This window comes from Strongylocentrotus purpuratus, unplaced genomic scaffold (assembly GCF_000002235.5).
Source record: "Strongylocentrotus purpuratus isolate Spur 01 unplaced genomic scaffold, Spur_5.0 spur5_scaffold_7, whole genome shotgun sequence".
Taxonomy (NCBI): Eukaryota; Metazoa; Echinodermata; class Echinoidea; order Camarodonta; family Strongylocentrotidae; genus Strongylocentrotus; species Strongylocentrotus purpuratus.
Window position 1 is genome coordinate 24,990,621 of NW_022145613.1, and position 16,637 is coordinate 25,007,257.

At 35.6% G+C, this 16,637-nt stretch overlaps 1 protein-coding gene across 1 annotated transcript; it reads right to left on the reverse strand.

The window, feature by feature from the left end:
- Positions 1-2,976: 2,976 nt before the first annotated feature.
- On the reverse strand, positions 2,977-11,540 carry LOC756856 (hydroxymethylglutaryl-CoA lyase, mitochondrial). Its single transcript, XM_011662079.2, has 7 exons — positions 11,330-11,540; positions 10,499-10,606; positions 9,520-9,674; positions 7,465-7,618; positions 6,303-6,491; positions 5,665-5,790; positions 2,977-4,155 (listed from the first exon to the last, which is right to left on the reverse strand). The coding sequence occupies exons 1-7, from the start codon at positions 11,486-11,488 to the stop codon at positions 4,054-4,056; spliced, it is 993 nt and encodes a 330-aa protein (XP_011660381.2). The 5' UTR covers positions 11,489-11,540; the 3' UTR covers positions 2,977-4,053.
- Between the last annotated feature and the right edge of the window lie 5,097 nt (positions 11,541-16,637).

The window sequence follows — 16,637 nt, forward strand, 5'->3', positions numbered from 1 at the left end:
TAAGGAAAAAATCCAAACAAATGTGTTCTGCTAGTATGAGTTTAGTTTAATTAGTGATGATATGGGATAATAGGCCTACTTCATTAATTCAAAATTTAAAAAAAAAAATTCTGATCCTCTGTGCAATTAGGGACTGTCGTAAGATTAGTCCAGTCGATCTCAATCATTGAGACAGAATTCTGATAGTTTTAAAGATCCTTGAAAACATGATATGGCGCATGAATTAGAAACTGAACAAAATACAACACACAAAATTCAAATGTAAAGAATATTTATCTGCCAGGGAATATGGATTACAATACATTCATTTATTATTTGATTTGTTTAGCTTATATGTCACATAGTACCTCATTCATATAAGAAAAATATTATTGATTTTCACAATTATTGCTGCAATTAACTCATGACCTGGGGAACAATAAAATTGACTATCTGTTACTTTTTCAAATCCCCACTGCAGATAACACCCTATATAAGATCCATTGGTCTGCAAATGACATTGTGTGTCTCCAAAAACAAACAATATAGCTACCGGGTATGTCTTTTTGAATATGGAGTACATGAACACATAATATATTCTCTAGCAGTCAACTCATAGCTATTGACTAAAACTTCTAAAATTCCCTTTAAACCAAGCATTTTCAACAGAGAACCTTGGAATCCACAGACCCCATTCTGTTGTGATAAATGTAAAATACACTATAAGAATGAGGTAGTGTACATGTATATGTATTTTTAATTCTTCCAAAATCACGTATGAAGACAAATATCTGAGATCTATGACACAGGTGCATTTTACTGTCACAGAGTATGCAGCATGTGGATACAGTGGTTATTACAAAGTAATATGACAGCATATCGATTGTGTGCATGATCTGCATATGAACTAGTTCATATGCAGATCATGCACACAATCTAAATCACTCGGAGACAAAATTATAATGATGTAAGTCGTATGCATGGTAGTATTCTAGCATGTAATTAATTGGACGAGTTTTACCAGTAGGCGGTAATTAATCAATGATTTGGATTAGCAAAATGTAAAAACAGAGATAAATAAAAAGCCTTTCCAAATGTAAAGTCACTAACAATGAAAAGCATCAACACAGAATAGCACATGTCTGAAAATATGTACTTTGTTGGATTTCCATTATAAATTCTTGAACTCTAGCTTAGTTTGTTTTTTTAGTCAAAAGAATTAAAAGGATTTTTTTCTTCATTTGCTTTATCTCTAAATGACTCTGTGAAATCACCATTAATCTTGAAAAGCATCGAGATAATAAAAAATAAAACAATTAAATGGCAAAATATAGACTGAGCCATCTTGGTTTATAGGTTTCTTGCTGGTAATGTACATGCACAAGATCAACAAGAGATTAGAACTTAAACCACCATTAATAATGTTTAAAACCGTAACACATTTATAACTTAGAGTCCCAGTATAACAAAATATGTTTCACTTAAACATTGATTAATTGTATTACTCAACTCAAATGTTTCAATATGGTGACCACATACATATGTATCTATAAACAACATGTTAACTTCAGTTGGTACACCATAATAATTTATTTTACCTATCAATACAAATTTTAAGAAAATAGTAGATTTACACTTCAATAATATGCTAAATGAAATCAAGGAACTCCAACCCAAGTAAAGCTCTCACAGTAAATTAGTCCAGAGTAAGATAAGTTCCTTTCTTCAGCCTTTTACAATTAAAAAACTAAAGAGTATTTTGTTAAATCTCTTAGTTTAATAATTGTATTTCACATCTACAAAGCACATTACATTACTTCAATGAGCTTATTTAGGTAGATTGCTCAAAGTTTGGAGACATCCACTGAATTTATTGATGATATGGACTCTACATGTACTATCTTTTGAAAAGTTAAGAGGCAACACAAATATTTATTGAATTCTACTCTTATTCAATGAACTACAAATCTTCACACACAATGTACAGGACCTTTATGGTAACTTTGCCATTAATGGTAACTACCATGGAAAACTTGATTTTGATCGGCTGTTGAGCCCTGTTACCATGGTAGTTGCTATTGATGGCAAAGTTACCATCAATAGTAAGTTTTATGCAACGGGCCAAGAAAGAAGTGTATCAAATATAAACATTCTCTTTCTTTGAATACTGCGAAATACATTAAGTCAATATCTAGCAAATATTGCACAAGTTAACTAAATCTAAGCATTGTTAAAGTTAAATATCATTAAAAACACTAATATGAGGGTAAATAAATATTCCCCATTGTAGCAAGATAGGTTAAAGTATATTTAGTGAAAATTCTGCATTTTCATGGGCATAGTTATTTCCATTTTTCAATAAACAGTGGTACAGTAGTGATCTAATTTTTAAGGATGTGTATAATCATCACCCGATTAAAATGTTGTTAGGAAACTGTGTCATTCAAATGAGTTTTTGAGCTGCCTACTCAGTAGGTCAATTGAAAAGCTCCAGATTAATCTGTACAACCCCTTTGTGGTCTAATCTCAAAACTTCCAGGGGGCTGCATTGTCTCCCTTACCAACAGGAAACCCACAATGAATGGTTGTCAGACAGCATCCCTTTTAATCCTCATATTGTGATTGTTATTGTTGTTTTCATTTTCTCTTTCTACACAATAAAGCTAACCCACTTTACATATAAAGCCCACTGATGAAGATACACTAATGGTGACCTTTTGGCAACCTCTATTATGATGGGGGTTTAGAAAAATATCCACCTGTGACAAAATTATGTATGAGATTTAAGAAAAGAAATACTCATAATGTTGATATAAAAAAGAGAGCAGTATACAGCCTCACTGGTAATAAATTACTCTCTTACACTACACATGAGCTGTGTGAACTATCTTCTGATTGTGACACTTAAAGCCCCACTGTACTACTTGTAGCTACTTGCTCCCTCTATATAGAAAACTACCCAATCGGTGCCTGTTGGTCCCCCATGATCCTCTTTTTCTTATGTTAATTGAGAGCTGAGTTGATGAGATAGCCATCTGTCAGTGACCTCGCTGGGTGGTCTAATCCCGTCTGGCCAAATGAGTACAGACGGCCTTTAAATACCACTAAAACGATATTTAAACATGGTGGCAGCGGTGGGATATGAGGTTCAAAGTGTACACCATGGAACAGGGAGTATTTAGTACTTGGCTTTGCAATGGAATACATAACTATTCCAGAGTTGATACTCTCTCCAGGGGTGGATGAGTTAGTAGACAGTTTAGTCATTCACTACATTCTGTTACATTCTACATTTATCTGCTACAGCACATTGAAAAAAATAATTTTAAAAAGTTGAAAACGGGACTGCACTTCTTGTAGCTACTCGCGCCCTCTATATAGCAAGCAATGTCTAATCAATACCAGTTGGTCCCCCATGGTCCCCTTTTTCTTATCTTAATTGAGAGCTGATTTGGTGAGATAACCACCTGTCAGTAACCCTGTAGGGAGGTCTAATCCCCCTGGCCAAACTAGAGCAGATAGGCTTTAAATGGTATCAAATCTGTGAAGACAGAGCAATACAAACAAACTGCATGGCTAGGGGGGGGGGGGGGGGGGACGTCTTCACAATTTGGCTGGCCACACCTAGTAGAACTTTAATACACTGGTAGTTTGAATGTACATGAGCAATCAGGCAAAATCCTGGGAAGCTTTGAAAAGAAAATGTCTAGACAGGACAATATCAGATTGATTGAGGTGACAACAATTCCAAGCAGCTTCATCAATTGATGGCCGATTCATAGGACGCCTTGTAAACAGTTTGTCCTTTATACTACAAACTCAAAGGTAAATGCTGAACCTGATTACAACCAAAAAGTGTTGCAGTGGTGTGAATACATCAAATACCCTCATGTTATTGATCAGACTCATCCCCAAACTCTAGGACTAATAAATATTTCTGATTGTGCTGGTTAATAGTAACCACAATGATACATGTACACCGAGTCATTTCTAAACCATTGTTTATGAATGGAGGGTTTACATAACAGTCTTTGGTGATTGCACAACATATTTCTTCTGAGATAGGTGGTTCCATCATAGTTTGCTCATTGCATTTCCCACTTTGGAAGTGTTCTGCCTCCCTAGCTCTCTGGAAATGAACTGTCCAACTGAAACAATCTTCTCCAGGTCAATACCCTGTAATTCAAGAAAAAAGAGGAAATACAAAGGGTGTTGTGAGAATGTTGACTGATTTGGGGTTAAAAGATGTTGATTGGAAGACAATGGTAGAATATCAAAGGTAGTGTCTGAAATTCAAAAGGCTAGGATGCAAAACCAGCTCACAGTGGTACTGTTACAGATTCTAAGGAAGAAATGCATTTGTGCAGAAGATAAAACTGCAACATAATAGCATTGCACAAACAGTTTACTGCACACAGTTGCTACATCTGTTTGTTTGTTGTTGTTGTTGTTGTTGTTGTGTTTTGTTGTTGTTGTTATTGTTGTTTTGTTTGTGTTTTTTTTTTGGGGGGGGGGGAGGTCCGAGTAGTGGGGATCAATAAAAGTTTAAATTCAAATAGTTATTGAAATGACATCCTGAAATGATAGGATTTTCATCAAAGACCATAATATAAGCATGCTACAAATACTCAAGGAAGTGATCAGGTTCCATCATTTCATGCCATTGCCCCTTTGACTGTAAATCGTTGAATTTCACATACCGGTACATGTATTTTCAAAAGTACAAACAGACGAAGAGATCCTCTTTACTCTCTACCAAAACCTAAATGATGTATCCATGACAAATTCACTTTCTATGGTGCCTGCCTTCTTCCCTAGCATAGGGACACCTGTGGACAAACTACACATGACACCCATCCAACTCTTTCTTTTAAAGGGCAATCCTAACTTTGTAATAAGTTCATTTGTATGAAAGACAAGAGAAACAGAATGGCGAAAGATTGGAATAAATCGGACCAATGATAAGAGAGTTATGAACGTTTGAAATATGAAACTTCAAAATCTATGCAAATATCAAATTGGCAATTTGTTCAGTGGATTGTGAGGAAAAAAAAGTTATTTTGTGTATTGAAGCAAATGGGAAAGTTCTCTGACCACTATGTCACAGTGAGATTACTGATTCAGCCACACTGAAGTGCCAATACATATAGTGATTCCAACTTTCAAAAATTCATAACAAATTTTATATTTTGGCCGATTTCAACCAAACTTTCACCAGTCTTATTCTCTGATTTTTCTGCTTTCATTTAGAGTAGTTGCCTATTAAAGAGAAGGTTGGGTTCTGGGAATAGGTGAACAATAGTTTGTGAGCGTTATCATTGTATTATGCAAGTGTGGAAGAACATCAGATAGAAAATGTTCCCTGAAAAGCATGGCTCTTCAAATGCCTTAATATTCTCAACATGGCATGTAACATCATACAAATCGAGACAGATTTTTATGCCACATATTTGTGTAGTCCCATATACATCTTTTTGTGTACAGTGCTTGTAACTTTACCAAGACTGGGCCACATTTTTTATCATTCGGATGATTCCAGAACCTTGCAGTACACACCAATACTTATATGCCACATGATCAACCTTTTCTGATCGATTCCACAACGTTTCTTTCACAATGCAATCGCATGACCAGAATTCAACTTTATCTTTAAGGTTGGATTTTCCTTTAAACATCACAACTTACTGTTTCTATACCAAGTCCATTGAGCATGTAAACTACATCTTCAGTTGCAACGTTGCCCGATGCCCCCTTAGCGTAGGGGCAACCCCCTAGACCAGCCACAGATGAGTCCACTACTGTTACCCCCATCTGAAAATACAAATAAGATATAAGATGAAGCTTTCTTTGCTCCTGACAATCATTCAACATTTTAAGATATGCAGGCCTATGAAATGAAACGGTATGAAGAGCTATACATCTTCGACTTTCATAGGTATACTAAATGAACATAAAACAAATATCCCTAAAAACAACTCTTACCATGGCACAAATTGAATTTACTGTTTATTTGGGTTGATATAAGTTGATTCAGTCTAGAAGACCCAACAAAATAACACAATATGTTGAGTAATAATAAGCTCAAATATGGAAAACATTCATATTGAATTTGGTTTGACACACATTGGTTTGCTGATACATAATTTCTTTAATCAAGCATATTGAAATTTAACTGCACATAACATATGTAAGACAGAACATTCCCTAAATGCAATGTGCTAAAAATATGGAACTTCCCTTAACAAAAAATACATTAGATTTGGATAAAATCATTAAAAGGTACTAGAACAGAACTTTATGTGACTGGATCTTTGTTTTATTACCTGTAATGCTGCCAGGATATTTGCTAATGCTTGCCCATAGGTGTCGTGGCAGTGGACGGCTATATGTTTGGCAGGAATGGTTTCTAGTACTGTCTCTAACAACACTTGCATCTGACCGGGGGTGCCCACCCCTATCGTATCACCCAGAGAGATCTCATAGCACCCCATGTCGAACATCTTATTGGCAACCTGTCAAAGAGGAAAATGAGACTGATTTGTGCAAAGTACTACATAGCAGTTTTATTGATACAGCAGTTGGCAAGCAAAATATAGAACTTCTTGAGTCATAAATGTAGAATATATATTCAGAAAGCCAGAAGGGCTTTATTAATACTCTAGGATCAGTATCCATAAAAGCATAGTAAGTTTAGTCAAGGCTTCATTGGGAGGATTTAGTCTGGACTGATTTATGGAGCACCATGTGTCACTCCCCTCTTTCCATAAATATCCTTATAACTCTCTAACTTTTTTAAAAATCATTTCACTTTAAAATCAATATCTCATTTGTTCAATCTCATGAAAACATTCATTTTGTGTGTTCATTCTGATATATTTGGCATTGCAAAATGTGTACAGAATAGAGAGCTTGACATTTGGCACTCCATAAGTCAATAGACTGGGTTAAAGATAAAGGTGAGTTCTGGTTAAAAAAATAGAAAAATGAATTCTCACAGAATCAAACGAAAATTAAACTGAATGTTCAAGATTACAAATAAATGTAATTTGCCAAACAATTTTGATAGAAAATGTATACTGGCTGAGTAATGAGCACAGAAAGATTAGGAAATCAAGGTTAGTAGCCCCGACACCATTTGTGTAGTCCCATATACATCTTTCTGTGTACAGTGCTTGTTACTTTACCAAGACTGGGTCAAATTTATTATGATTTTGATGACTCAAGAACTTTGCAGTACACACCAATACTTACATGCTATATGATCAACTTTTTTATGATCCATTCCACACCTTTTCTTTCACAATGCAATCGGATGACCAGAACTCACCTTTAATATCTTTAAACCACGTTTAAAGTACTCTGCCTTTATGAAAATAAGCCTAGGTCTCAAGAGATATTGATTGCATTTCTCAATTTGTCCTATGTGTTCTATTCTGTTCTGAAAACACTTATTCCATCTGGTCACACTAAAATCTTTCTACCCACCTTTGCCACAGCTTCCGGTTGAACAGCGCCCTCATAAGGGCATCCTAGTACACATGACACGTATCCTCGGACCTTGACGTTTGCTTCACGGGCCGCCTCAAGCACGGAGGAGAATCTTTCCACACTCTCGTCAATAGAACAATTGATATTTTTCCTGCAAATCAATCACACATAAAAGAGAGACTAGTAGTACTTGTAGGGTTTGAAAGTAAATTTGCTATCAACTAAAATCATTTTGGGATCCTGAAATCACAGAATATATGGAAAATCCACCATGCCATATAGGTCGATAATATTGTAAAGTTATGGACAATTCTTTAAAAATTCATTATGAAATCAAGAAAAAACAATGTGGAGGAAAGATCATATGAGCTTGGATACAGCACTGTAGGTTAATTAATGTGAGTGGGTACCATCATATTTCTGGACTGACAGATAGGTACCATGAACTTTCTCAGTGCTTTTATACATCAGCTTTAATTCACTTCATGCTGCAGTTTAAATGTTTTTAATACTCTCTCTATTAAACAGACTGACTAGGCTTACTCTGAATCAACGGGTCATCTTATCAAATCATCTTATCCGTTTGGGTAGTCATGTGAAGATGCACGTTAAGGACGCGACCTTTCGTATATTTTCCATAAGGCTTTCACAAAGTGTCTGATAAATTGGACATCACTATTTGTAGATGAGAGGGATTTATTTCTCAAATAATTACCACTGACACTTTGTGAATAGTAACATCAGGGATATCTCCAATTCCGTTCAAAAAAATAAAATAAAACATTTTAAGGCCGCAAACCAGGTCCGTGAAAAACCCATGCGGGAAGGCCTTTCATTTAACTGCAAGGTGCAGTTGGAGGCACCGATTTGTGCTTGTGAACTTGTCACAAATAGTAACAATGTCATTTTTAGAAGAATGTGTAAGATCATTAATGTAAATTAAAAACAGTAGAGGACCTAAGATAAAAACTTGTGGTACGCCATGTGTAATAGAAGAAAAATTGGAGGAGTTATTATTATAAACTACATATTGAGATCTATTACAAAGATTACTTTCAAACCAAGAAGACAGAAAAATTGGAGTGTTATTCTAGTTTCCGAGTGGTGAGTTAACACACCAATTACTGAGCTGAGAGACATTGCCAGGCATAGTGCCAGGTGGAGGGGCATAAATCTAAACTTAAAAAAAAAAAAACGGGAAAACAAAACCGTCCAATCGAAAAACGGAGAGTGCCATGGGCGGTCGGATACCGGACGGTTAAACGTTTCACTACAACACTAGTGAATATAACAAGCATGGTTTTAAAAAAGGTCAGGTAACGCGACCAACCAACGTGATGACCCAATGATTCGAAGTAAGCCCACTGAATGTGAACTTATCCAACTAGTTCATGTGCGTGATTATCATTTCCTTTTGGTACGCAGTAAAGCTGCACTTTAGGCAGTGACTATTCATCACGTGTACCAAAAGCAAAAAAATATATAAATGTACCGGTAGGTAATACTTTTAATGATCCAGAACTCTGTATGGTTATTCAATTTACTAGTCCAACAACATTGGTTCCAGGCTTTATTTATAAAGTTCATAGGGTTAGAGTTTGGGTTGAAATTGAATTTTAGGTTTCAGGTGTGGAGTCGTGGCTATGGTTGGGTATATTTTAAAGTCCAGGGATTATTATTAAGCAGTACAATAAATTCAACATGAAACAATTGTTGCTCGGGATACAGATTAGTAATTAAGGTACATGGAGTTCTTGTGTACAATTTGTAATTGCTGGGGGGGGGGGGGGGGTGGCTGAGAAAAATTTGTAGGGCCGTGGGCACCAGACCACTTTCAATGTTAGAATAAATACATGTACTTTGCACTTACAGCAGCTCTCTTTGGATTTGCTTCAGTTAGAGTGAGATTTTATTACAGCTATTTCATGAATTTCATTGTTCTTCTCCTTTCTTGAGCATTCAAGAGCTACCTGTACATTAAGTCATTCAATGCTGATATGTATTTTATTTTCACTGGTGTGCATGACAAACAGAGTAGCTCCTAGCTCTTACTTGCTAAAGGTTTCTGATGCAGCACCAAAGATGGCGACCTCCTCTGCCCCGGCTTCGAGCGCCGACTTGAAACCCTGGAGGTTAGGGGTCAGTACGGGATAGCTGACCCCTCCCCTCCTGGTGATACCATTCATAACATCTGTATGGTCTCCCATCTGTGAAAATAGCAATAGACATTGTACAATATGGTTTTAACTTGTCAATGAAAATGGATCTTACATAGGGCTTGAAGTTCATGTTGCATTTTTTATAGTACATTTTTAACTTTGCATAAAACAAATCGGTCGGGACTGCAAAAACTTGACTTAGAAAGTGTAAAAAACATGTGTTTTGCATAGTTTGGTCCAACAAATGTATTTGACTTAAGGGAAAGTTGACTTGTGCGACTTCAAGTTATGCAGTGTTAACCGTATTTCCACTCATTCTCTACATGAGATAAAGGTCATCTGAAGGGTGGGGAATGGAACTGCACTTTGAGAGTGCCTTAAAGACACATTCTCGTTATATAAGTAGTTTGTAGTGATATTTGTGCACGCTGGACTTGGTTAAATTGCCAGGGTGTTGGTGAATTGCCGTTTTTTTCTCCTAAGCAGCAGTAGCAAAACCTGTGTTACACCTGCAACTTGCTGTAAGAACTAGATGAAGTGTTGTATCGTCTTTCGGATTCAGAATTCATGATTATGACTTATCCCCTTTAGGCATTTCTGTCAAAGTGGTTGGAGGGTGCCTGCATTAATAACATAAAGCATGTCGATAATTCCAGTTATCAGGTAAATAACTGAATGTTGTGAAATTCCCAATGAGAAACCATGACTACACCTGTACATGTCTACACATATATGTTCAATGGTGTCACTCTGAGTAATCACGAGCTTAGTTTTTTTTAAATTTAGTTAGAGTCGCTCTTTATTATTTTAACATGCATTAAACTTGGAATTAGGTGCCCATACTACATAGAATGAATCTGACTGATACTCACTTGGGGAATCCATTTCGGTGACACAAAGCTGGTAGCTTCAATCACCTTCAGACCAGTGTCAGACAGACGATTTATCAAATCGATCTTTGTTTCTGTTGGAACCATTGCCTGTATAAACACAACATATTATTTCATGTTAGGTGATGTCAAATTCTAAATTATAAATATTTTGTTCATTGTGAGATTGATTCTAATAGTCTTCCTCTAATACATACTGAGTGAGAACAATCACAAATATTAGGGTTTTCAGCTGGTAAAGAATGTTTTAAATGGCAGCACAGTAGTGTTGATAAAAATGGAAAGCTATAAAACAGCATATTTAGCCCGATGTCGTATCTTCTCTTAAATTTACTTTGTTGGGGATAGTAATCACTAGAATCTCTTTAAGATCTTGGGGGGGGGGGGGAACCCAGCAAACAACCTGGAAAAATAATGACTTGAAGTAAGAAAACAAAGTCAAAGGAGAAAAAGAAAAGGAAGAAAAGAATTTATTGAAAGTCTAGTAAGTAGTAGACCTCTCATTTTTTGTTTGCTTGTTTTACTCTTATCAAATTTACCGTAGGCTATTGATCTTTGATTTGAAATCTTTAAAACTAAAATTAATGATAAGTCATGTTACTCATGTCTATATATCTAAGATATCAATTACAATTGGGCACACTTGTTAACTACCGCCATAAAAAGACGGACACTAACTAGCACTGCACCGATATTGCAGTATTGGATGCGAATTGCGGATATGTGCTAGAAAGAGCTGCATTTTACAGCACAGATATAAGTATGTGGGGCAATATGATATTGATAATATTCGACAGACAGTTCGATGCTTACCTTTTCATTCTGCAACCCATCCCGCGGTCCAACTTCAACAATTTTAACAGATCTTGGTATCTGTCCATCTCTTCCAGCAAGAGATGCAACTCCTCTCCTTCCAACCATTTGGGAAACAACTTGAGTACAAGCCCAAAATCGACTCAGACCAGCCGCCATTTCTGAAACGCTGCCAATACTAGATCGAACTTCTGGGCGGCGGGTTAAATGATGGGGCGTTGGTTTGAGGGGTGTGGTCATCGAGCTCTGTTAATCGATGGGCGGGGTCTATTTGAGAAGAAGTCGCCAATGACACACCCCGGAAATATTATATCATCGAGTGAAAAATGAGGAGCAGGCAATTGGCAACAATATGAAAATTCATGTTTTTCCCAAAAGTAACACTTATAGTTATAAAAACCCATGAAAGACGCTGATATACGAGATATTGAAGTTCCCATTTCAGGATGGAAGGGAAAAAGAGAAGGTGATAGGGAGATGAAATATAGGAGAATGTCGATCAGGTAAAGGTTTTTATTTCGAGGGAAAATAAAGACCCCCCCCCCTTCCCCAGATACGCCTCTGTTACTTTATGATTGAAGTTAAGCATTATTAATTCAATGAGGAAATTGATGCCATTCCCAGCCTCTGCCCGACATTCAAAATACCAGCAGAAAAAGTTGCTTGCCTCCACTTTATCTTTGCAGCTTTAGCACCTTCCTCGTATTCTCTTCTGCATCTCGGAAAAAACATAGTATACAGTTATTGACTGGCAGGGGGTGTAATATAACATTATTTGGACCGCTGAAGGGAGTTATATTTCCCAAGTGGTTATATTTTCCCGAAGCGCGCAGCGCTGAGGGAAAATATAGTCACGAGAGGAAATATAACTCCCTTCAGGTCCAAAGAATGTTGTATACCCCCTGCCAGTCAATAACTGTTATATTAGATAGCCCTTTTTTGTGTGTGGGGGGGGGGGGGGTCCAATAAAAATTTTCCCCAATTTTTTTTTTCCCCTTTTTTTTTCGGAAATTACGGAAAAATAATCTGTCGAGATAGTTCAAGAAAGAAAAAGAACCTTACAAAAAAAAAAAAAATTATACAAAAATTTGGGGGAAAAAAAAAGAAAAAAAAAATCGAAAAAAAAAAATTCTTACCCAAAAAAGCATTTTTCGGGAAAAAAAAAATTACCCAAAAAAGCATTTTTGGGGAAAAAAAGAAAATGTGGAAAAAATAATTTCAAGGGAAAAAAAATTCATGAAAAAAAAATATTGAAAAAATTAAATGACCCTCGGTAATGGTGTAACGTGTGTAATTGGTGACATACAGTCCTCAAGAGGGCGACATACACTGATTAAAAATATATTCATTTCACCGGCCGGTTAATATAACACCGAAAAGTGACCGGCCAGGAAAATATAACAATTTGGATCCTCGCAATTGATATCACGTGACGAGCTCTGGACCAATCACATCTCGGTATCTGTCTAAGCTATCTAATATTATACAAATAATGAATGGTTATGAGTTCAATGGTGCGAATATTTTCATGAGTTGAAAGATTAACATTCTTTTCAACGAGGCGTCAGCCGAGTTGAATAGAATTAATGTTAATCTTTCAACGAATGAAAATATTCGCACCATTGAACGAATGAAAAACATTCATTATTTGTTTTATACAACATATCGAAGAAGATCTAATAGAACGTTAATCAACAAATTATGCTTTACTCCTTATATTAAAGATAAATTCAAGTTGGATTCAAGCCTTCTCGATTACATTCAGATTGCCTTCGCGTCAGATACACGCAGGGATACGCGCGCGCACGGCAGAGAGGTACGCAGTCTGCATATAACCAAAAATGCACGGCGCATATAACCAAAAATGCACGACCGTGCAATATACCATCTATTTAATATCATGTGACCAACAATCCTCCAATCGAATGACAGGGATCCACGTAGGTGTTGTATAAAAACTTTTATCAATACTAAAAGAACCCTAATGCATCAGTAGGGCCATTTACAGTGCTTGAGTCAGACTCACTCTTGACAGAGCGGGGGAGGCGACGCCGAGGGGCTGAAATGTTTCCTATAGGACTGACTAAAAGTGAAAGCTAGAGAGAAATAATAGATTTATCACGAATAGATACGAGGTAACTGTCTCGTTGTGCCTCTCATTGACTATAGTCTATAGTGATCAAAATTTGTTATGATACTCCTATAATGAATTAGGCGATTTCATGCGGATCAAATCTCAAAACTGTCTAATAAAATGTTGAGGACCTCCTGCCCTTTGGCTATATAGGAAAAGTCTCCCATATTCTATTCTATTCCATACTCCCTTCATCAAATTGTGTCAATTAATATTAATATTTCATTTTTTTATTTTCCAAGCAAGGAGAAATTTATGAGGACAACAAAGCCCCCCCCCCCCCCCCCTCCCAATCCTATTCCAACATGAACACACCCATGCAAACTTATAACAGAAATTCAGGGATCGGGGTTTATGCTGGCTGTCACGCGAAGGAGTATTGCTATTTCTATCAATTTTAATTCAAATCAAATTTTTAATGATTGAATTCCAAACAAATAGGATCATGGTCATTCTTTGTTTATAACATTAAACAATAAATTTCAAAATATGGTGTATAACCAGTTTTTTTTTTTTTTTTGTAGTATTGTTTTATTGTATTCATTCAGTTCAAAATATATAACAAACAAATATACAGCTTCATTGATTTACATATATCCAAATATAATGAAAATTGTACATTTCTCAAAAAATACATAAGATAGTTTAATACACAGTACATAATGTTTACATTTAATTACACTGAACGAATATTATAAATCAAAGAGTTACCGACAGACAGACAGACACACCACACACGCTCACATACTCAGACACACATACAAACTGACATATCCCCCTTCCCCCCTTCATTCCAAAGCTTAACAAATCCCCCCTCCCTGCCCGAGCATTCACATCTACACATTTGTTGGAAATCCTGTCTCTTCCTTTTCCTTAAGACCAAACTATATATTAAAAAAAAAAAAAAAAAATGTCTGAGTCTGAAAAAGAAGTATTTGCCTCGCCGTCCTTAACTGTGGAAGTTGTCCCATTTTCTGAAGTGAAGTGTTAAAGTGCCTCTCTCCCCCGCTAATTCCTTTTCTTCTTGCCTATTTTCTATTATTCTTTTTTAATTTCTTGAGGAATTGGGGGTCTATTTTGAGTTGAACTATATTTAAAAATCATATGTTTTGTTAAAAGAATAATGTGATTTAACAGTTGTTCTTCTCCCACATTGGATCTTTTTATCCCGATATGAATTTCTTGCCAATGTAGATTTTTTAATGCTGATAAAGAAAAAAGGTCACCGCAGTCCTTCCAAATATTTGCTACCATTTTACAGGTAAAAAACAGATGCTCATAGGTTTCTTCGTGTTTATTGCAAAAGGAGCAAAGATTGCTCACTACATGTTTGAAAGTGTATAGATGCTTATTTGTATAAATTAAATTATATAACATTTTATATTGAAATTCCCTCAGCTTTCTGTCTATAGTGGATTTTCGGGGTCTTAAGAAAATTGTTCTCGTGTCATTTTCGACCATATTGTACGTACGTTCTAAGTTGCAGGTAGCATAAGATTTTTCCGTTCTCATTTTTAACAATGTACTATAGATATATTTTGATGTTATGCCTTGCAAAGAGTGAGGGTTTCCGTTAATAATGAATTCTAAACTTAATTCAGTATCCTCACAAGGATGTTCATATATATTCAAAAGAGTTTTCCATGAGAATGGAATGCCTTCATATAACTGTTTTATTATATTTATTTCAATGTTGTTTAAAACCCATTTTCTTAAATTCTGTGATAGATTTCAATTTACCTTTCTTATCAACAATATGATGTATTTTAAAAACATTTTTCAGAAATAAGTCTTCATGGAAACATATTTGCCCCTGAATGCGGATACATCTATTATTGTAAATAATTTGATTTCTTTTTGAAATTTCGTTCTTAAGCAAAAAGGCTTTTGTCCCCAGCCAAGCCTCCAGCATGCAACGGTAAAAATCTGGTAATGACAGTGCAAGTAAATCTGGCGATACATTACTGAAAAAAATCAAGAGGCCGCCATATTTTCTAGTCAGGTATTTAAAATAACGTTTCCAAATCATATTTGAATCTCCTCTTATAAGTCTTTTCATCCACATGATTCTTTGTGTTCGAATAAATAATTGAAAATCTGTCAATTTAAGACCTCCCTTATCGTAATCTAAAAACATAGTACTCCTTTTGATTTTATCTTTTCCATTCCATAAAAAATCAAATATTAACACTTCAATTTCACGGAATGCCCACGGCGGTACAGGTGTGAGTGATGATACATACTAATTTTGATAAAACAAAAGTCTTAATTAGTTGAATTTTCCCCATCAAAGTCAAATCTCTTTGTTTCCACCACATAAGCAGCTTTTTAATTTTACTTAAGATTTCTTTGTAATTGATTTTTTCCTGGCTTTCCACGTCTAACGTAAACTGTATACCTAATATCTTTACAATGTTTACTATCTTACCAAATGGAACTATTACATCTTTATCCGCGTTAGGACCCAACAATAATACAAAGGTTTTGTCTCTATTCATCTTCAATCCAGACATATCTGCAAAACTAGTAAACAATGAGTTTAGTCTATTAAAAGATTCAATATCTTGAACAAACACCGACATGTCATCTGCATAAATAATTTGTTTAACGTGAATATCATCAAAGGGAATCCCATGAATAGCCGAGTCGCTGCGGATTGCGCGAGCAAGAATCTCAATGCAAAGTAAAAATAAATATGCAGACAAAGGATCACCTTGTCTTACACCTTTCTGAATAGAAAAATATCCAGTTGATACGTGTCCATTGAAAACACAACTTTGAGCCTTATTATAAATTATTTTCACCCATTTACAAAATATCGGTCCAAAACCAAAGGCTACTAAGACCTTTTGTAAAAACATGTGTGAAACCGAGTCAAACGCTTTTTCAAAATCTATCGCTAACAAATAAGCAGGTATTTTATTTTGAGTTGTATGAAAGATCATGTCGTCAATATTATTAACCGAATAGCTTCACCTATATTTCTTCCCTTTAGATATCCCACCTGATCAATCCAAATAACTTCTGGTAATACTTTTTTAATTCTTGTTGAAAGAGCTTTTGTTAAAATCTTGTAGTCCACATTAAGTAAGGAAATGGGTCTGTAGTTTTTAATTTGTAACGGATCTTTGCCTTCTTTATGAATTAAAGTAATTACTGCCTGTTTTTGTGAGT

Coding starts and splice junctions, on each gene's coding strand:
- LOC756856 (XM_011662079.2), bottom strand. CDS start 11,488: ATGGCGGCTGGTCTGAGTCGATTTTGGGCTTGTACTCAAGTTGTTTCC. Junction 10,607..11,329: donor ATGGGTTGCAGAATGAAAAG/GTAAGCATCGAA, acceptor GTGTTTATACAG/GCAATGGTTCCAACAGAAAC. Junction 7,619..9,519: donor GCATCAGAAACCTTTAGCAA/GTAAGAGCTAGG, acceptor ATTGATTTGCAG/GAAAAATATCAATTGTTCTA.